Genomic DNA, 20,378 nt, shown 5'->3' with positions numbered 1-20,378 from the left:
GTTCTTTTTACACACGAGTCGGTGGAGGGGGGACTTGGCGAACTTCACGGGAAAAGAAGGGAAGGAACGGGATCCGGGTGTAGGTTGTCTGAGGGTACTACTGCTGGAATTGGGGGACGCTCCTGCCTCCTTTCACAGCACTGCACCTGCCAGACGGACAAACAAAACAATGCCCAACGGGGAAAGAGATGCCTGGAGCACCTGCCTCAACCTACTGTCCTTCCTGCCTATTGTCAACCCCCTGACATATCCCCTCCTTTTGCATCGTCTCTTCTCTCCTTTTCGATGGCATCCTGATAATGCTTTTTGACGCCGGTTTATTGTTCCAGTCACGAGGATTCGTTTTCTCGTCGTGTCGCTCTTACCTGCACCCTTCACAATACCTTCGATCGCCATGAGGAAACGGAAAACCAGCAGCCGGCCTCTTCTGCCGCTGTTGTGCGTCGTCGCCGGACTCTGGACGGCCGGCGTCATGGCTCACGCCTCGCCATCGATTAACGACATCGATGTCGACGGCCTCGGCGTCTCCAGCGACGACACGTACTCCCTCACATCCTTGCGACACATTGGCTCTGCACCCGCTCCCGTCGTCGTCCGTTCCGACCCGGAGACATGCCTCCACGCCTGCCAGCTGGCCTTGCGAGAGCCCACCTTTGTAGACGTCCCGCCCGAGGCCGGCTTCCGCGTCAAGGACTGCTACAGCCCGCTGATGCAGGCGTCCTTGTTCATTTGTCTGCGCGGGTACTGCTCGGACGGCCGCGGTGCTGGCAGCCTCGACGAGATGAACCGGAGCTGCACCGCTCTGCGCAACGAGCCGCTGCCTTCGTTTGAGGGCGTGCTGGCCGACTACCCGCCCGACAAGGTGCTAGGGCTGCGTCGACTGCAGCGTCCCGAAGCTGTGGGCGGCACAGTCCTCTCAGAAGTCGTCGTCCTCTCCGAGCAGCTGTACGAGAACTCGTATGACACGCTGGCGGACCTGATCTACGTCCGCAAGTACCACCATGGCTATGGGTGTAGTTTTTTTTTTTTTTTTTTTTTTGGTTTCTGTTGTGACCCACTGGTGATCTTTAGCTGACGTGCTTCATAAGCCGTGCTGTGATTATGTTTTGGGTTGTCGTCATCCTGTATGGCATGGGCAACCGCGTTTGCATGACCGTTGTGAAGAACCTACGTCGGCGTCGTCGCTTTCTCTCACCTACTCTCCACAGTCGGACCACGACGGGTTACCACCAGGTTGACGAGGAAGAGGCCGAGGATGATGATCCTGTTCTTGGCGATATCGATGCTACAGGCCGCGACTCCTACGACCAGAAGCAGGGTATGACCCCAGCTGGCCACAGCTTTGCCCGCCGGCCGCGTGTCTGGCTGCAGCGCCACCTGACGATGCCCGCGACCTTTGGCCAGCGCTGCTCACAAGACTTTGGCTGGTACACCGTGCCGCCGCGTGTGCAGTCCTTCACGCTCTTGATCTTTGCCATCATGAATACGGTCTTCTGCCTTCATGGCTACCGTGTCTTCACAGGCAACATGTAGTAAGTTCCCACGGTATCGTCTTTTCTTGTTTTCCATCTGAACAGCATACTCACCGCCTCCAGCTGGCCCACTATCACGCAACAACTCCTGCGCTATGTCTCGGACCGCACCGGTATCATCTCTTGGGCCAACTTCCCGCTCATCTGGCTCTTTGGCATGCGCAATAACATCCTCCTGTGGCTGACTGGCTGGGACTTTGGCACCTACAACAACTTCCACCGCTGGGTCGCCCGCATCGCTACTGTCCAGGCCATTGTCCACTCCATTGGTTACACTGCTCTCGTCTGGAAAGACGGCGGCTTCGCCAGCTTCCTGAACTATTGGGCTCGCTTCTTCTGGTGGACGGGCGGCGTCGCCACTATTTGTATGTCACTGCTCCTGGGTCTCTCGCTCTACTGGATACGTCGCCATGCCTACGAGGTCTTTTTGCTAGTCCATATTGGCTTTTCCATCCTCATCCTCTTTGGCATGCTGGCCCACGTGTCCATCTTCCATGGCGAGTACGACGTTTACTTTTGGGCGTGCATCGTCGTGTGGGTAGCCGATCGCGCCATGCGTGCCCTGCGTATCGTTGCCTTCAACCCGCTTTTCTGGAAGACGCGTGCCCAAGCTACCTACGATCCGCAATCCAACATTGTACGTGTCGTCGTGCCGTACAATGCGAGCCTCTACCAGCCGCAGCCAGGTACCTTCTACTACCTGCATGTGCTCAACGACAAGCGCTTTTGGGAGAGTCATCCGTTTACCGTGGCCACTGTGACCTCGCTCGAGAAGAAAAGGGGCCCGATTCCGGACGTGGATGCCGATGTCGATGCAAATGCTCCCTCGTCGATCAGCCCCCAAAAGCGCCGCTTACCGCCGCAGATGGTCGAGCTCGAAAACCAGTCCAACGCACAAAGTGACACTGAGGATGTTAATCTCGGCGTGGATACTGACGCAGACACACCAACAGCTGTCGAACATGACACGTCCGAAAACAGCCGCCTGCTGTCGAACACCAACTACGGCAGCACCTGTTGTCACAATCCATATCAGCCACCGTCCAACCATGAGCAGAGACCCTCCTGCAGCCGCATGGCCGCCACGGCCCACTCCGTTGCCTCCTCGGCCGTCTCTCCCCCAGCCCATGCCGCCTCGTCCATGACCTTCCTCATCCGCCCCTACGACAGCTTCACGGGTCGGCTACGGGACAAAGCCGCCGCCGCGGCCAATCCGGGCTACTCATCTACAGACTGTTCCGCCGGCTCTGTCTCCCTCCGACCAGCCCCAGCCAATCTTCGAGTTGTCATCGACGGGCCGTACGGCCACGCCCAGCGCTTCGATGACGAGTACGACTCAGTCCTCTTTGTCGTCGGCGGCAGCGGCATTGTTGTGGCCTTGTCGCATCTGACAGGCCTTGGTCGTGATTACACGCTATGCAAGGCGACGGCTGCGGGCCGCCGTCTCAAGCATATTCGCATCGTCTGGGCCGTCCGCGAGGCCGCGTTTGCGGCCGAAGTGCTGCGGGAAGACCTTGGTGACATATTTGGTCACGACAGAGACAATTCCACGAGTGGCATGGGCAGGACGCGCGTTACCATGGACATTTATGTTACCCAGTCCAAACCTAGCGGGAGTAGCCCTGTTGGGCATGCGAGCGAAGAAAACGACGAGGACGAGACCGTCAATGGCAGCGTCCGCGCCAGCCACGACCGCCCAAAGAATGGGAATGGTGTCGACCGACCACAACTTCCGCTGGGCGACACCATCCTTGGTGAGCCCTTGCCTCACAACGTGCGTCTCCTCTATGGCCGACCCGACGTGCGCAGCGAGGTGGAGGTGGCTGCCCGCCGTGGCCGCAACCGGGTGGGCAGCGCGGACCGCAAACTTGCCGTGGTTGCCTGCGGGCCCGGACGTATGGCCGACGAGGCACGCAAGTCCGTGGTGGATGTGTTGGGCCGGCGAGACGCCGGCAATATTGACTACCTGGAAGAGAGTTTTCAGTGGTAGATTAGCGTGATGATTTAGACGTATTTGACGATATTTACGACATACATTTTAGTTGCCATTTGTGGTTTTTTATGATTTATGTTTTTGGGTCTATTTAAATACAGCCATAGAAGAGTTATTTTTAATGTCGGATCTTTCTTATTTCCATTGACCCCCAGACAACAAGCGAACATCTTGCAAGGAATTGAAATAAAGAAAAAAAAAAGAAAAACGAACAGAAGGAAAACTACCAGTTAATTAACCTTTTTGAAACCTTCTATTGAATGCTTCCCCTTTTTTTGGTCGTTGGGAAATCAGCGTAACATTAAACATTAGTGGTGGGGTCCAGGGGCATAGGGGATATCAGTGGTATGGGTATCATTCAACACGTCGACCTTTGGTAAGTTGGAATGCGACGGAAAGGTGGAATATTGGGGAAAACGAAGATGACAAAAAAAAGGGCAAGTAAAACGAAGGACAAATAAAAAAAAGAAGACGAAAGTTGCGAAGCCTAGCCAAAGAGGCACAAAGCAACGAAGAAAAACAACCCATGAAACAAAAAGACTTCGCCGAGGTTGTCATCATATCAATATCTTAAAATGAAAGATAAAAAGCATCCCATAGATTCAACGTCAACAACGCCCAGGTATGGCTGACCTCGGACATGCGTCTCCGGTGTCCCCTTGGCCCGGGGCGGCAGACTGATCTTGGGATGCGGCAAGTGCGTCGGCGGGGACAGGGTGGTGTCCTTGTCCACGGCGGCCTCAGCTTTGCGAGCCTCTTCGACCTCGGCCTCGTTGTGCTGGAACTAGGGCACACCACCGGTGGTGGGCGGCGGTGGGGGCGGTTCGATAATAGAGCCGTCGTAGTCGGTAGGGTCACTGGCGAGACCGTGGTTGACATCGGGGCCACCGTTCCTCTCGACCTTGTTCTCGGTGGCAGTCTCATCACCGGCAACATCGCGTGCCATGGGGCCAGTGCCAGGGCCTTAGGGACCGGTCGTCTAGACGTTGTTTGGCGGGATGTGGTGAGGGTGATGGGGCTTCTCGTACTTGGGCACGCCACCCACGGTATCGGGGTCGGGGTAAGGGTCCTTATAACCATCATTGCCGTCGTTGACACCGTTGGCGCTGTCCGCAGGCTCAGGAGCAGCGGCCTCGTCGGAAGCTTCCCTTTTGACAGTTGCCTTTTCAGCAGCAGCCTTTTCAGCAGCAGCCTTTTCGGCAGCAGCCTGCTTAGCAGCCTGCTCCTCGCCAAACTTCTTCCAATAAGCAACATCATGAGCAGCCGCAGCCTCAGCGACCTCCTCGTGGATCTTGTACGCGGCCAAGGGCGTAGGCCCCAGGTGTGAGGGCGGTCTACGGGCAGCGATGGGAGCCCGCGTAGGCGTGGGCATATCAGTTTCTGCAGCTGCATGGGCTGCATCAGCCATACCACCGTCCGTAGGCAGGCCTTGAGGCGAGCCCAGGACGGGCGGCAGGGAATCAGGGGTGGAAGGCGAGGGCCAGTTGTTGACAGGGCCGTGACCCCACTTGGAGTGCCACAGCTCCGGGAATAGCTCATCTTCGGTAGGCGTCTTGGTATCATCGTCCTTGGTCACGGGAGAGGGAGCAGCGGCCTCGGCATCCTCGACAGCCTCGTCAACGGGCTCATCCTGGAGAATCTTGGCACGAGGGATGTGGTTGACGGGCGGCGACGAGGAATCCAGCTCATCTTCGGCCTCAATCGCAAATCCAGGCTTCTTGACCAAGGGGCGAGAGGGATGGTCCGCTTTGCTTTCGACATCAGTCTCATAGTCAGGCTCCGCCACAAGAGGGCGCCAGTCCTTGCGAGCCTCGGGCGTCGGCGTCCGTGTGGCCGTCTCGACCGCCGCGTCACCCCCTTCAGTGGTGGCATCCGGGCGCCTACCGCCGGGGCCAAAGTGGTGCGTCGGCTGCGGTGTGGCTACCGAGCCGTCTGGGCCGAGCGACAGCGGTGGCGGCGAACGCTTCCGGTAGTGCTGTCCGACGGTCGTCTGTCTCAGGTCCTCAACAATTTGCTCTTCATTGACATGCTTGTATCGATGGAGACCCATTTCTACTTTTGTATTTTCCACGAAATTCAACTGTCGGTAGGCCGAAATAATGGCCGACTGCTCGCGCAGCTGCTGTCGCAGGTCCAAGATCACGTCAGGCTCAGGAGGGCTGGTCTCAAACTCCTCAATCTTTTGACGCATCTCCTGAAGAACACGAGGGTTGCATTCGACCTCAACCAAGTCATCAATGGGGCGGGCGGTGGGCCCAGGAGGAGGCTGGTGGTTCGGAGCAGCAACGCCACCCCGGCCGGGCTCAGCAGTAGGAGTGGCATCGACGTGGGCCGGGACAGCAGCAGCTGCAGCGTCGTAGCTGAGGGCAAACCCGTCTTCATCGCACTTATCCTCGTAGCGGTGGATGGTCTCCGTGAACATCGCAGTGCAGGTCGTGGGGCAGGTGCCGCATGACGTGGTGACCGTCTTGGTGGCAGTATTGCGGCAGCAGGGGTTCCTGGTTGTGGTCAATGATGCGACGGTAACAAAAGAGATGAGCGAGGCAGAGAACTGAACATACTTGCAGGGAATGGGAACAATGGTGCTCGTCGTCAGCGGCGTGGCGCGGCAGCGGTGCAGGAACGGGCACTCTTGATACGGGCAGGGGTTGACTGCGGAGAGTTAGATATCGTGAGGGATGGCCGTGGACAGCAACACCAATGACAACATCAAGCACAACGGGCGTGAACATACCCTCGCCGACCGTGATGGTGGCCGTGTAGCACTGACTCTTTCCAACAGAGTAGTCATGACAGGTGTCGGCCGGAGCAGCCCAGCTAAGGTGGGGTTCGTTAGATGCACTTGCTCCTATTCCAAGTAGAGGCGACGGCGACTTTGAGAGGAAACATACGCGGTGATGCCGAAACCGATCGCGGCGAGGGCGGCATTGGACTTCATGGCGGTTGTTTTGGTGAGAATAAATTGAAAAGTTGGATGGGTTCGATCGAATGAACTCGGGAGAAGGAGAAAAGATGGGTGGAAGAGCAATCCTTAAAAAGGAAGGAGAGGAGAAAGGGACGAGGGAGGAAGTAAAAACGAAACGAAGGAAGGAAGGAAGCAGGGAAAACAGGATAGAAGGAAGGAACGAAAAAGTGGGGGGGAAGGAAGGAAGCAAGAACCACCACCCAGCTTTTAATGGCGATTGCCAGATGTATGGGCAACTTGGGAGACCAGAGCATACTGAAAACTCCGGAAAGGCAACGTGGTGATGGGCGGTGAATAATGCCATGGCCGCAGTCTGAATACAAGAATAGATGTAGATGGCAGAGAATGTTGGTGATGGTTGCTGCTAGTCCGTAGTACACGGAAGAGGAAAGAGCCGCTGGTCGTTTTTGGTGGACGTGGCTTTGGCGCTGCCTGATTGGACGCAGAGTCTGGGTATGGCTTATTCTGTAATTACAGGCTACAGCTACAAGGCTAACGCCGCATTACACACGTTACCAACAGGACAAATAGGAGATGCGTTGGACTGGCCATTACTGTGCTACTTCACGTCCCTGACGTATTTAAACTGATGCGCTGGTTTCTATGATGTTCCATTGCTCTCACCTTCTGCTTCTACCTCTACTTGTACACGTTGGCCGAATCACTTCCCAAATCGATACTCGCGGAGTTTCCATCTATTTCATACTTGGAACGCTTCTCAATTTCCTTCAATCCACATCCAGTCACATTGTGCTGCTGCTCGGCATTTTTAATTATTATTTATCATTTCGTTCAAGTTTTGTACATCTATACAAGAGATCCGAGAGAAGAAAGCAAGACCCTCTCGTTGCCTCGGCCCCATAAAACATGCTTTTATATATGCCAGTGATGCCAGATGGAGAATGGGGATGCCAAAAAAAGCAGCCACAAATAAAAAAAACAGGACACCAGAAAATGCATAGAAACTCTCCCCAATGTACTCTTGTACCTCGTACCACCGACTCGTAGTCGTAGATTTATCATCGACACGGCTGGTCGAGGATGTACCCGCGCCACCCATGCGTAAGCTTCCCCCTCGAAGCTCACCAACACACCGACCAATCAGCCTCCCGCACCAAACAGAAACCCAGAAGAAAATACAAGCGAAAAAAAATCGTACCACCATTCGTAACGCCCAGTTCATAATGTACAACGTGAGGGGGAGGCGAGTCGAGGGAGGAGGGAGGGGTGGGAGAGAAGGAGGGGCCGACCAGAGGGCGGCCCATACGGGGTGGGGGGCGGGCGTCTCGGGCCTCGAACAAAAGGACCAGCCTACGAAAAGAAGTAGTCGCTGTCCTTGAGGCGGCGCACGTCAAAGTCGCCCTTGGCGGGGATGGCCGGGAAGGTGAGCGGGACCCAGACCTGGACGGGCGTCTGGCGGGCCAAGGCGGCGGCCGTCTTGTCCTTCTTGGCCTTGGTCAAGGGCTTCTTGAGGCCGCGCAGCTGGGCTTCAAAGTGGCCCGTGCCGGCGAGCGCCGCATCGGTGGGGGACAGTTCGTCGATGTCGGCGTCGGCGTCGGCGTCCTCGAGCAGGGCCAGCTCGTCGTCCTCCTCAAGCGCCATCATCTCGTCACCGGTCGCGACGTCGCCCATTGCCGAGCCCACGCCGTCGAGGCTCATGCCGCCGGTAATGCTGCGGCCGCGGCCGGTCGCCGACGTCGTAGGTGTCGTAGAGCCCGCCTTCGTAGAACCCGCCTTCGTGCCGCGGGCGTCCTTGTTGGTGGCGGCCGCGGCGGCCTGCATGAGCTTCTCTTGCGCGGCCGCCTCGTCGGCGGGGATGCTTCCGAGACGAAACTCGGACATGTCCTCGGCCTCGACCACGGCGTCGGCGTCGTCCGTGGCGGCCGCCGCCTCGGCAAAGAGGCTCGCGGGCGTCACCATGCTGCGGCCTTGGGCGACGCGCGCGGGGTCGTCCGACGCCAGGAGGGCGAGCCGCGTGTGCTCGAGGACGAGCTCGTCCTTGAGCGACATGCGCGGCGAGGCCTTGCGGAGGGCGAGAATCTTTTTGGCGACGGCGCTGCCGCGGTGGACCTGGGCGAGGTAGAGCGAGCCGCGGTAGCGGGCCTCGAACTCGCGGGCGAGGCGGCCGACGACGTCCTCGCTGTGGATGCGCACAAAGGCGTCGCGCAGGACGCGGTTCATGGTGTTGACGTCGGCGGCGTGGGTCCAGAAGGAGTCGTGGACGGCGGCGAACTGCAGGCCCAGGGCGTCGCACTCGAGGGCGGACAGCAGCATGTGGCTGGCGTCGAGCGAGTGGATAAAGTTGGGCGGGAAGGCCTGCAGCTGCTTGCGCTTGTGGACGGGGTCGCTGCGCGCGGGGACCGACAAGATCAGGTCCTGCAGGCAGGTCTCGATGGTGCGGCTGGCGGCCTTGCGGTACGGCTGGACGACGGGCATTTGCAGGGGCGTCGTCCACACGAGCGTCGAGCGGAACTGGCCGAGGATCTCGTCGTTTTCGCGCTTCATCGTCTTGGTCGGCGTGCTGCCCGAGGCGCCAGGCTTGCCCTTGCCTTTGGATCGCGACTTTTTGGGCGCTGCCGCTGCCGCTGCCGCGGCCGTGGCCTCCTGGTGCGGCTCGTTGTGAATGATGCGCTCAATCTGGTCGGGCGTCAGCGCGCGGCACACGCGGCCGCCAATCTCGCCCAGCCAGTGCTGGATGTCGTGGGCGCCGCTGAACATGGTCGACAGGGCCTGGAAGATCTTGGTGGCAATGTAGGACGCCAGGACCATGGCGGGGATGTCGGTGTCGGCCTGCAGCGTCGGGTACAGCGCGTCCAGCTGCTTGAGGACCTGCTTGCGCGCGCCGGCAAAGGTCACGCCGTAGACGTTGGTCATGACGGTCTGCTTGACGACCTTGCGCTTGATCTTGCCGTCGAGCGCGCGCGCGTTGGGGTCGCCGTGGGCGGCGTCCTCGGCGATGCTCGCGCGGACAATGTCGGCGACGGCCGAGTAGACGTCGGCCGGGCGGTCGCCGGGGACCAGGTTGACCTGCTTGGCGCCCCAGGTGTCGCCGCCCAGCGCGGCGTAGTGCTGCAGGCCGTTGCAGGTGCCGTCCTGGTGGACGGGCAGGTGCGAGACAAAGGCCGTCGGGTCGTCGAGCGCGAGCGCGGCCGTCAGCTCCATGCACGCCGCCAGGCACTGCCAGGGATCCTCGGCCGCGAGCCACCAGCGGCCGCCGCGCAGCGGGTTCGTGGCGGCGTCGCGGATCTGGTCGACGTGCTCGTCGGCAAAGGCGGCGCGGTCGGACAGGCTGGCCTTGTCGTAGCCGTACACGTTGGCCAGGTGCACCTTGAGCCAGCGCAGGCCGTCGGCGCCGAGCGGCTTGCCCTGGGCAAAGGTCAGCAGGCCGCGGACGTGGTCGGCGCCCATGTGGTTGAAGTAGGGCGGGATCGGGTACGCGCGGCCGCGGAAGTCGACGTTGTGCGGGAAGTAAAAGGTCTGGTCGCGGAAGGCGCGCGCAATCTCCATCTGAAAGTTCATGAAGCAGCGCACCGAGTGCAGGCCGGACCGCTGGTTCTCGGCGGCCTTGACGGCCTTGAGCCACGTGCGGCGCTTCATGGGATCCTCGGACGAGTCGGGCTCGGGGGGGACGGCAATGTCGGGCGCGATGGGCGGGATGTCGGCAATGGCCTCGCCCGTGTTCCAGGCCTCGAGCAGCACGTTGAAGACGGGGCGGTTGACCTTCCAGGCGGTGCGGCCGAGCACGTCGAGGCCCTTGAGGACCTGGTCCATGTCGCCGCGCGCAATGGCGGCCTCGGCGTAGATCTTCTGGTCCTTGCGCGAGTCCTTGACGCGCACGAGCGGCGCCGGGTACTCGAGGAAGCCGCCCTTGTCGACGGTCTGCCAGGGCTGGGGCTCGACGACCATGGGCAGGTGGCGGGCGAGGAAGTCGCCGCGGGGCTCGCGCTTCATGAGGTCGACGAGGGTGCTGTTGGCGACGAGGACGCCGACCTTTTTGCCGCGGCGCAGCTGGTTGAGGCGGCTGAAGGCGGGCTGCTGCTGGGAGACGAGCGTGCGCGTCTCGGGGTGCTCCTTGACGGCGGTGACCTTGGCGGTCTCCATGAGCATCGACAGCAGGGCGGCGCCGACCTTGGCCTTGATGGTGATGGGCCAGGCGACGTCGCGGTCGGCGGGCCGTTCCAGAGTGGTGGCAGGGGTGCTGTTGGCGGCTTCAGCGGCAGCAGACGCGGCGGCCGTCTCAGCGGCGTCGCCGGCATGCTGCAGCGACACCTTGGCCGGGCGCATGGCCTTGCGCAGGGCCGTCTTGGCGGCGGTCTTGGCGGCGGCGCGGGCGGACGTCTTCTGGCCGCGGGCGGCCATCATCTTGGTGTGCTGCTGCAGGCGAATGTCCTCCTCGGCGACCTTTGCGATTTGCGTAATGATGTTGCTGATGGCGATGCCCTTGTCGGCGCCCTGCATGGCCATGCCGCTGAGCGTGCTGACAATGGTGACGGCGGCCAGGCGGCTGGGCAGCGACTGGCGCAGGAACGGCCCGTACAGGCAGCGGTCCAGGTCCTCCTTGTTCTTGCTGCCCGAGGCCTCGGCGAGCTCAATCTTCTTGAGCTCCTGCGACAGGCGCAGCTCGAGGTCCTTGTGCCACTCGTAGAGGCGCGCGTTGAGCGAGGCGGTCGTCAGCGACGTGTTGAGGCCCATCTTGAGCAGCGCCTGGTTCTCTTCCTTCCAGCGCTCGACGGCCGCGTCGACACAGTCGCGCTCGAGGCGCGACTGGATCTCGCGGCGCTCGGACAGGTTGAGGCCGGCAATGTCGCGGCCCTCGGGGATCTCGGCGAAGAGGCTGAGGGTCTGCTTGAGCATGCGCAGGCCCATGCCCTTTTGCGGCGTGCCGAGGACAGGCGGCGTGTCGGGCGTGGCGGGCATGTCGGGTGTGGCGGACGTGTCGGGCATGTCAGGCACGTCCGTGGGGGCAGACGCACGAGTCGAGGCGGATGCGTCAGTGGCCGCATGGCTTGCCTCCGCTGCCTCCGCGCCGGCCGCCACACCCTCCGGATCAATCGACCGCAGCGCCTCCTCAAACAGCGTCGTGGCCTCGGCATCGCCGCCGGCAAACGACTCGAGGTTGTACGTGCGGCAGATGTCGGTAATGGCCGCGCGGTCCTGGTCGTTCAGGATGCCCGTCATGTAGAGCACCTCGAGTCCGGCGTCGCCCGGGGCCAGGCCCATGTAGCGGTCGACCAGACGCTCGCGCCGCGCGCCGTGGGCCGTCAGCAGCGACGCCTTGAGCATGTAGGCAATGGTCTCGGGGGTCTGCTGGGCGCGCTTGCCGCGCATCTCGAGCTCGAACCACTTGTGCAGCTCCTCGGCGGTGGCCAGGTCGGGGTCGGCGAGCAGCTGGTCGACGACGGCACGCAGGTAGCGGTTGTGCAGCTCGACAAGGTCGACGTCGGGCGTCGCGAACCCGGGCTGGCCCAGCCGCTTGAGCACGAGGGCCGCGCGGTCCAGCTTGCCGACCTGCAGACACGCGTCGAGCACCGACAGCATCTCGTCGACGTCGCCGGGGACACCGCGCGTGTTGATCTTCTGGCGCGCCACGGGGACGCTCTCGGTGTCGTCGAGCACGAGCGGTGCCTTTACGTTGTGTGGCCGCAGCTCCCAGAGCGGCAGCGGGCTGGGCACGGCCGTGCGGGCGCGTGGTGATGCGGACGAAGAGAGCGGTAATGGTGGAGATGTCGCGTATAGGAGAGGGTATCGTGCGGTGGAATGTGAGGCGGAAGCGGAGGAGACAGAGGAAACAGAGGAAGCGGACGAGGCGGAGGAAGAAGAGGGCGGCGCGCCCGGCGAGAGAGACACGGCGGCATGTGCGCCGTCGTCATGCGGGATCGGGGTGTAGTCGTTGAGGGCGGTGGCCAGCGTGCGTTCGGGCAGGTAGCCGATGCCGCTGTAGAACTTCGTCTTGGGCCGCCATGGCCGCAGTTCGGGACGTGTTGTGAGGAGGCGGCGGTCGACGCCGACGGGGCGCAGGGGTCGTAATACGCGTGTCGGTTGTGTCGGGAGCCTTGGGATCGTGTTGGCGGAGGGCAGCCGGCACAGGGCCACAGCGTGGCGGCCGCCCGCTTGTCGTGTGAGCATCGCGATGGTCCTCACGCGACAGGAAAAAAAGAAGCTGAGATGGCGATGACAAGAGGAGAAGAAGAAGGGAAAGGAGGCGGCGCGTCTATGCCCCCATTGAAAGTGAGAGTCGGTCGCTAGCAACGAGACGAAAAGAAATGCAGATGGATATGATACAGACACAAACCAATGGGTGGAAGCACAAAACAAAAACAAATGGCAGACAGGTCAGGTCGATGGATGCTCATTTCAGGAGGCAGAAAAAACTGCACTGAAAAAATTGACCTTCTAGAAATTTTGGCCGCTAGCTGCCGGCCTCCCCAGAGCACGGCTGGGCGTGCTGATTGGCTGGATGTGGCAGTTGGCCCGCTATGTGGGGCATGCGAGGCCCCGGCCCGCCTACGAGGCCAAAGGACGAATTAAATTTATTCGAACATTAAATGCATAAATGCATCTGCTAGCCGCGGAAAACTTGGTAGCCAAAAGCTAAGTTGTGCTTTTCAAGTTGCTGGATGCGAGAAGCCTCCCCAACAGCACCAATTGCATGCCATTGCACAGACCCGCGATGTTGCAGCCGACAGTGAGAGCCACAGGCAGCGTCGCATCCCGGGCAAAGCTGCAGCGTGTTCTGCAAATTGCGGCACCGGCATCTTGTCGATCTGCACTCGAAGCATCTTCGCACACGCGACCATCACGGCCACAGACAGCATTGGTGCGACGGCCTGGCCAGTCGGCACGGCCGGCACGGCCAGCACAGCTGTCACAAGTGCGGTGGCTGTCTGTCTCGCGCCCCGTGCGAAACAAGGACGACGAGGATGTCGAAGGCGCGACACAGACTTCTTTGTCTGACGAGACGAAAGGGACCCCCTCGATCCCCTCGACCCCCTCGGCCACGCCGCCCGACAACATCCCTTGGTACCTCAAGGTCGATGTCCCCAAACACGCCACCCTCGCCCCGCACGATGTGCCCCTGCCCGACATCCCGCCCCATTCGCCGGCCCTGCTGACGCCTCTGCTCTCCTTTGCCGCCGACGACCTCGGCCTCGACGACCTGGCCCTGCTCGACCTGCGCGCCCTCGACCCGCCCGCCGCCCTCGGCCCAGACCTTCTCATGCTGTTTGGCAGCGCCCGCAGCGAGCGCCACCTGCACGTCAGCGCCGACCGCCTGGTGCGCTGGCTGCGCAAGCACGGCGTCCACGCCACGGCGGACGGGCTGCTGGGCCGCAACGAGCTCAAGATCAAGCTGCGGCGCAAGGCGCGGCGGGCCAAGCTGCTGGGCACCAGTGGCACCAGTGGCGCCAGTGGCATGGCCCAGCTGGACGCGGCGTCCCGGGGCGAGGACGCCGCCGCGCATGTGGTCGACGACGGCATCAGCACGCAGTGGGTGTGTCTGCATGCGGGCACGCTGGGCCGGTCGGCGGACGAGGGCAGTACGCTGGACGCCGCGGGCCGCACGAGCGGCTTTGGGGCGCTGCGGTCCCCCGGCACGACCGTCGTGGTGCAAATGTTTACGGACGCCAAGCGGAAGCAGCTCGACCTCGAAGCGCTGTGGTCGCGGACGCTGGTGCGCAGCGTCAAGGCCCGGGTTGCCGCGGGCGAGGCGCTGCCGGAATACACGCTTGCGGCGGCCGAGGCGGCCGAGGCGCGCAGTGGGAAGGAGACCGACACCAAAGACGGGGCAGAAACCGGTTTCGAGGATGTCTCTGTACAGTCGACTGTGCAATCGGCAGCCGCATCGTCCTCGGGCGCGCCCTCGAGTTCCTTTGGCGGGCAGCACCGCTACTTCTCGACATCGGCACGCCGGCGGGCCACCCTGGAGCGCGAGAACGCCGGCCAGTCCAGCCCCGACGTGGACATCGTGTCCCGCCTGACGCAGCCCTGGATCGGCGCGAGCGACGTCGCCAAGCTGGGGGCACGGCTGGCGCAGGACGCCGCCGGCAAGGCCCAGCTGCAGAAGCAGCTGATCCGCTACCTCGACAGCCTCGGCCAGCCGGATGCCGTCCACGCTCTGGGCGCCGTGCAGCCACACGGCCGCGGCCGGCCGACGTCCGACTTCATCACCGCCAGCGCGGTCTGCATGCGCGATGTGCCGCCCGCCGAGACCTGGGCGCTGCGGGCGCACGTCCACGCCCGCGCGCTGATTCTGCGCCACGGCGGATACGACCTGGCGGGCCTGGTCGAGTTGATCCGCGAGATGCAGCAGGGCGGCCTGCCCGTCGACCGCGCGCTGTGCGCACAGCTGCTGCAGGCGCTGTTCACGCCGCAGGCGGACGAGACCCGCGAGCCGAGCGTGGCTGTGAGCGCGGGCGCGGTGCCGTCCGCGGAGGAGACAGCCCGCGAGGCGGCGCTGCTGGATCTGCGAAAGGAGACGGCCCTGGGCCTGCTCAACACCATGTACGAGCGCGGGCAAGAAACGATTGCGCGGGACGTGATTGTGGCCATGATTGCGGCCCTCGCGCGGCACAACGGCGTCGCCCGCGCCCGCGCCACAGCCCATGCGGTCTTTGCGGAGAAGCTGAAGCAGGCCCGGTACCGCGTTGCTGCGGCGCCGGCACACCTCGACCGTGACGGCAACCGCCGCTTCCAGGCCGTCAACGACGTGCCGCGGGGACTCGACGTAGCCGACGCGACCGACGCACGGGACGCCGACAACCGGGCCGTGGGTGCCAGTGCCGCCGCGCAGGCCGCCGACGACCTCCAGACCACGCTCGAGGCCCTGCTGCACCAGGCCGAGCTGCCGTGCCTCGAGGACGCCCAGATCATCACGCTGCTCGGCGCGTACGCAGACGCCGAGGACTGGGCCCGGTTCTGGGCGCTCTGGCGCATGCCGCCGCAGCACGGCCTGTCGCGGTCGCAGACGCTGTACATCTACGTATTCAGGCGCATGGCCGAGACCGGCCACAAGGCCCTGTGCATCGACACCGTGCGCAGGTGCTTCCACGAGATGATGCACGAGCAGGTGCCGGTGCATCCCAAGGCGGCTGTGTACAATGCACTGGCACAATGCATCAAGGTGGCGGACCCGGGCGCCGAGGCCATTGCGCGGAACTTGCCGGATGTTCGGTTGGAAATGACGCGGGATCAAATCAAGCGGTCGAGAAGAGAGTTTGTCAAGCTTCTGCGGATGGTCGAGAGATAAGAGCTGGGGGGAGATGTGTACGAAAACTACTTCTGTATGTATAAAACTAATCTCGTATCGCCCCAGTTTCGATTGTCATGTGAGGAGCATAGCATAAGGATAGATGTACAGAAAACAGAAACACCTTTCTCAGACGACATGCCAACATGTACGCAAAGTAAACCGTATAAAATATTAAAAGAGGACCAATACATGTCCACGGGCAGCGCCCGACGTGTAAATCGTGTTGTCGTAATGTCGTAAAAGTTGCAGAAGGCCGCATAATATATATATAGTACAGTATCCAAACAAAAATGCGCAGTCACATAAAGACTGTACATAATACAGCCAAACAAATGGCGTAAACTTCTCATAAAAAGAACAAAAGTTCGGCAAACCAGAGCCAAGAGAGTGCGAGTGGTATCAGGGCAAGAACAATCCACCACATCTCGACAGTGAGGCGCCGGCGGAACCAGCGGTGCAGTAGACGAGGCGGGCGGCGGTGGACACAGGTTTTGGTATTGTAGATGAGGCAGCCGAGGTCGGGACGGCTCTCGCACTCTATGTGCTCACGACGGCGCTTCATAAGGAGTCTATTGTTGTTAGCAGGAAACAACCAGACAGTGCGGAGACGCAGCGGGCGAAAGGGAAGAAGCGAGCGAAGCGAGGACCAAACTTACGGAACACTGCCGCGGCAGAAACGGAGGTCGCTGCGGAAATCACAGCGGGTGTCGTTGGGGCAGTCGAGGTGCAGGAGACGGCGGGACATGAGCCAGCTGACCTTGAGCTCGATGCCGGTGTCGACAAAGTTGTAAAAGTAGCGGGAAGAGTGCTTGAGCGACAGGGCATCTGGGTAGATGAGCTGCTTGGCGATCTGGATGTGGAGCTCCGGTGGCAGGCTCATGAGGGAGCGGGGCGGCCGGGGCGAGATGGTGATGGTGTCGTCGTCGGCATTCGGGTCAAGTCCGGCGACGGTCTTATTTGAGCCAGACGTAGGCAGTTTGGATGACGCGGTTGCTGATGCTTGAGGCCCAGAAGCCGGGGCCTGAACCGGGGACCGGAAACCTGGCAGCCACCGAAGCACCATGGCGAAGAAGTGTATATATTGTCGGTGTGTGACAAGCAGGAGGTTATTGACGTTGATCAATTTGTACGTCAAGTCCCGAGCCTGCCGTATTTATGTCTTGTCGAATCGGTTTCGTGGCTGCCTTACCAAAGGACAGATCAATAAAAGCCAGTAATGGAGTCGGGATAGTGGGAAGATGGGAAAGATATTGAGAAACGAAAATGACAAGGACGAGGCAGACACTAAATAAGACGAGAAAAATAAGAGAAGCAAAACAGACGCAGTATTCGAGCTGAGCAGAAGGCTGCAGGAAACCTCCAACGCTCTTCTGGACGTCCTGGATTTCGCCGCCGAATGACAGCGTGCAGGGCCAGTTCCGGCTGCAGTAGATGAAACAAGGGGTGGGAAGAGCAGAGACACGAGGAGGGACATGGAGGAATGCGAGGTATCTAGAACTGTGGAGTGTGGGACGATGGTGGTTGAGTAATGCCAGCAGCACCCAAAGCGGCGCCGGTCAGGCCCAACGGCACCCTAAATTCAGGAACAAGGCACCGGCACAACCACAATAGGACCACCGCGACGAAGGCTGTGTCTCGCCCGACTGTCACCGCAAGCTGTATTTTGTGGCGCTTGGGATATCCTTGGTTCTGTCTTGAGGACTGGGGATCATCCGCTGTTAGGCCTGCGGGGACCAAGCTGGAGATGGTCCACTTTAACAGGGTATTAATAGGCACCCGCATAGATCTTACCGTATTCTTGTTCGGGACTGCAAGGCTTCTTTCCAAGCGCCAGGACCACCCGCCAGGCTGTCAAGGCATGCCTTTATTGTAATCTTTTGTGTTATGTCGTCGTGCCAAAGAACACTCTAAATCGATGAAAATAAGAGAGGTATCTTAATTGCGGGCTGCCTTGGAGGCCAACAACAAGGGTACTGCCGCTAGAAGTGGAGGCTGTGAACAAGGTCGATTGGATGTCTAGGCTGATACAGGGCTGGATAGGTGGAAGAAGGAAGACAAAGGATGAAAGAGGACTGTGGAGGAAAAAGGAGGACAGCAGGATGGCGATGTGTGCCGAAACGACCTTGCGACAGACAAGGAAGGAGCTACGATTGGCCTGGCCGACGAGTCACCTGTCGAGGAAAGAGCCAGAATACGAGAAAAAAGGCTGGGGGAAGGCGCGCTAGACAACACAAGAGGCACCCGACGGGAATGGAAAGTACTGTCGTAGGCTGCTACGATGGGCCTGGCAGAAACAGCAGTTGTGGCGTGTTAGTCGGCGGCTTATGGGTCTGGCACACTTGCACGGGACAATCCGTCAAATGCATGCAAAAGGAGCAAAAGACACCGCCAGCAGCTGGGACAGGTATCAACATGCTCAACCGCTCTCTAAATGGCCTCACGTGAGTTCCTGTGACGTCCGCGTCGAAAAGGTCTTGCCGTTTTGGGCCCTACGCTAGGGTCGTTGCTGCCTGTGGCAGGCGACACCCCAATCGCCGTGCTGTCATTGGGCAGGCGCAACCCACGGGCCAGACTTTTGGCGATGGCTTTCCCACCATGACGCCGGACCGCGTTCGTGTTTTTCGATATTCTTTTCCTCTTTTCTCTGCTTGGCCAATTCCACAGAAATGACTGCCAATCTCCACCATGCCTGTGGCTGGTAACGACAGCAACGGCAAGAAGGTCGGCGACACCGTCGACGTTGACATTGACAGCGAAAGCGAAAGCGAAAGCGAAAGCGACTACGGCTGGGACCTGTCGCTGGAAGAAGACGTGCACAAGCTTTTAAACGCGACCGCCGCGCAGACGGACATCGCACTCGTCTCCTCTTCCTCTCCACGCGCCCGACTCTTTGTGCCGGTCGTCGCCGACACGCCAGTACTACGACACAATGCAGCCGCTTCGCAGCCACTCGGCCCTCTGGCGGCGGAGGCTGTGGGTGCCACGGCTGCGTCTCACCACGACCCAGTCGCCGACGACGACGATCCAAGCGCGGCTGCTGTCTTGGACGCGGCCCGTGTCGGCCTCGACGTCGAATACCCGGATTGTACGTGAATACGAGAAGTTTGTTTGTGGTCGCAAAAAAGGGGGAAAGGCCGTTTCTGACTCTAACAACAGCGTTTAGTAAGCCAAGTCGTGGCCGACCTCGACGGTGAAATGGCCGATGGGGACGAGGCTGTTGTTGGGATTACAACGAATAGACGAAATGCGGACGAGACAGGCCCGCTGCCGCAAAGGCCGGCAGCCGGCCCCGCAGGCATGCCCGCCAACATGGCCTCCGCCAGCATTGCATCACCGCTCGCCCAGTTCCGCACCTATCCCAAAAAGCCTTTGTCTGTCAGCGACCTCACTGCCGGCGCCTGGTGCGAGCTGCAGTACGAATACACGCTGACGCGGCTGCCGGGCGGCCGTCGCACGCGCACGCCAGCGATGCGCGCGGGCTCCAAGGTGCACCAGAAGCTCGAGGACGAGGTGCACACGACGGTGCCCATAACCGTCAAGAAGTCGCAAGACTTTATGGGTGTCAAGATCTGGAACATGGTCCACGGCTTGCGGACGCTGCGCGAGACGGGGCTGACGCGCGAGCTGGACATTTGGGGCTTGGTCGACGTGAGCCCTCCTCCGGTCGACGGCCAGAGCCAGCAGGAAGTGGTCAATGGCGTGATTGACGCGCTGAGCTACGAGAACCCGGATCCGGCGGAACAGCCACGGCGGCAAAACGGACAGGACAATGGAACGCCGACCAGAAGAACGCGTCGCTCCAAATCGGCTGCCGCGGCGACTTCCACCGAATCTTCGGCAGCACAAATTACCGATTACTTTCCGTCGTCTCCATTGGACCCATTCTCACAAGAGCAGGCGAAATCCAGCCCCAGAAAGGAAAAAGAGCCGCCATTGTCACCACTTCGCAAAGTCTACATTACCGACGTCAAGACCCGCGAGTCGGCCCGTCTACCCACTGGCGCCGCGGCACGTCCATCCAAAATTCAACTGTATCTGTACCACCGCTTCTTGTGTGACCTCGCCAGCGGCAACTTCCGCTTCGAGGTCGTCTTTCAGCGCTACAACGTCGACCAGCACGACTTGTTTTCGGACGACTTTTTGGCGGAAATGTACGCCGACCCCCTGTTTGTGGAGCTGACGGAGGACGCCGCCGCCGACGACGCGGAAAGCAACAACACGCTGCACGACTTTGTGCGCATCCTCCAGCACGAAGTCGCCCTGACGTTCCCGCACGGCGCCGCCTCGGTTGGCGACGTTGTGGCTGTGGAGTACCGTCAGCGGCCCCGGGACGGCGACGACGGCGGCCATTGCATCGGCACCAACGTCATCCCTGTCGATGAGAATGTGTTGGACCGCTACCTGGCCAACTACCTGGCATGGTGGCGCGGGGCGCGGGCGCCCGTTGGCGTCGACATTGAAGAGGCCGCGCTCAAGTGCGGCTACTGCGAGTTTGTCGACGACTGCGAGTGGCGGCAGACGATGGATGAGGAGCGCATACAGAAGGCCCGGGCCAAGATCGCCGCAGCACGGGGGCAGGACAACTGAGCGGGCTTTTTATGAATATTGTGCTGGGGAATTTCTACGCTCGACACGAACGTT

At 60.9% G+C, this 20,378-nt stretch overlaps 6 protein-coding genes across 6 annotated transcripts; 3 read left to right on the top strand and 3 right to left on the bottom strand.

Moving 5' to 3' along the window:
* Positions 1-394: 394 nt before the first annotated feature.
* On the top strand, positions 395-3,522 carry SPBR_08117 (plasma membrane ferric-chelate reductase; the record flags this gene model as incomplete). The annotated part of the gene is made up of 3 exons (XM_040766355.1): positions 395-1,011; positions 1,209-1,529; positions 1,578-3,522. The coding sequence occupies 3 exons, from the start codon at positions 395-397 to the stop codon at positions 3,520-3,522; spliced, it is 2,883 nt and encodes a 960-aa protein (XP_040614540.1).
* A 982-nt stretch (positions 3,523-4,504) lies between these two features.
* SPBR_08275 (uncharacterized protein) lies at positions 4,505-6,463 on the bottom strand (the record flags this gene model as incomplete). The annotated part of the gene is made up of 3 exons (XM_040766513.1): positions 4,505-6,177; positions 6,260-6,342; positions 6,417-6,463. The coding sequence occupies 3 exons, from the start codon at positions 6,461-6,463 to the stop codon at positions 4,505-4,507; spliced, it is 1,803 nt and encodes a 600-aa protein (XP_040614539.1).
* Positions 6,464-7,801: 1,338 nt separating this feature from the next.
* Positions 7,802-12,616, bottom strand: SPBR_08070 (DNA-directed RNA polymerase, mitochondrial; the record flags this gene model as incomplete). The annotated part of the gene is made up of 1 exon (XM_040766308.1): positions 7,802-12,616. One exon carries the CDS (start codon positions 12,614-12,616, stop codon positions 7,802-7,804), a length of 4,815 nt encoding a protein of 1,604 aa, XP_040614538.1.
* Positions 12,617-13,160: 544 nt separating this feature from the next.
* On the top strand, positions 13,161-15,734 carry SPBR_08161 (uncharacterized protein; the record flags this gene model as incomplete). The annotated part of the gene is made up of 1 exon (XM_040766399.1): positions 13,161-15,734. One exon carries the CDS (start codon positions 13,161-13,163, stop codon positions 15,732-15,734), a length of 2,574 nt encoding a protein of 857 aa, XP_040614537.1.
* Positions 15,735-16,083: 349 nt separating this feature from the next.
* SPBR_08677 (uncharacterized protein) lies at positions 16,084-16,800 on the bottom strand (the record flags this gene model as incomplete). Its single annotated transcript, XM_040766915.1, has 2 exons — positions 16,084-16,306; positions 16,394-16,800. 2 exons carry the CDS (start codon positions 16,798-16,800, stop codon positions 16,084-16,086), a joined length of 630 nt encoding a protein of 209 aa, XP_040614536.1.
* Positions 16,801-18,422: 1,622 nt separating this feature from the next.
* SPBR_08291 (uncharacterized protein) lies at positions 18,423-20,324 on the top strand (the record flags this gene model as incomplete). Its single annotated transcript, XM_040766529.1, has 2 exons — positions 18,423-18,822; positions 18,901-20,324. 2 exons carry the CDS (start codon positions 18,423-18,425, stop codon positions 20,322-20,324), a joined length of 1,824 nt encoding a protein of 607 aa, XP_040614535.1.
* Positions 20,325-20,378: the final 54 nt, after the last annotated feature.

The sequence above is a fragment of the Sporothrix brasiliensis genome (genome assembly GCF_000820605.1).
Source record: "Sporothrix brasiliensis 5110 chromosome Unknown Cont22, whole genome shotgun sequence".
Lineage (NCBI taxonomy): Eukaryota > Fungi > Ascomycota > Sordariomycetes > Ophiostomatales > Ophiostomataceae > Sporothrix > Sporothrix brasiliensis.
Note: the sequence above shows the minus strand (reverse complement) of the source record. Positions and strands in the feature narration are given on the sequence as shown.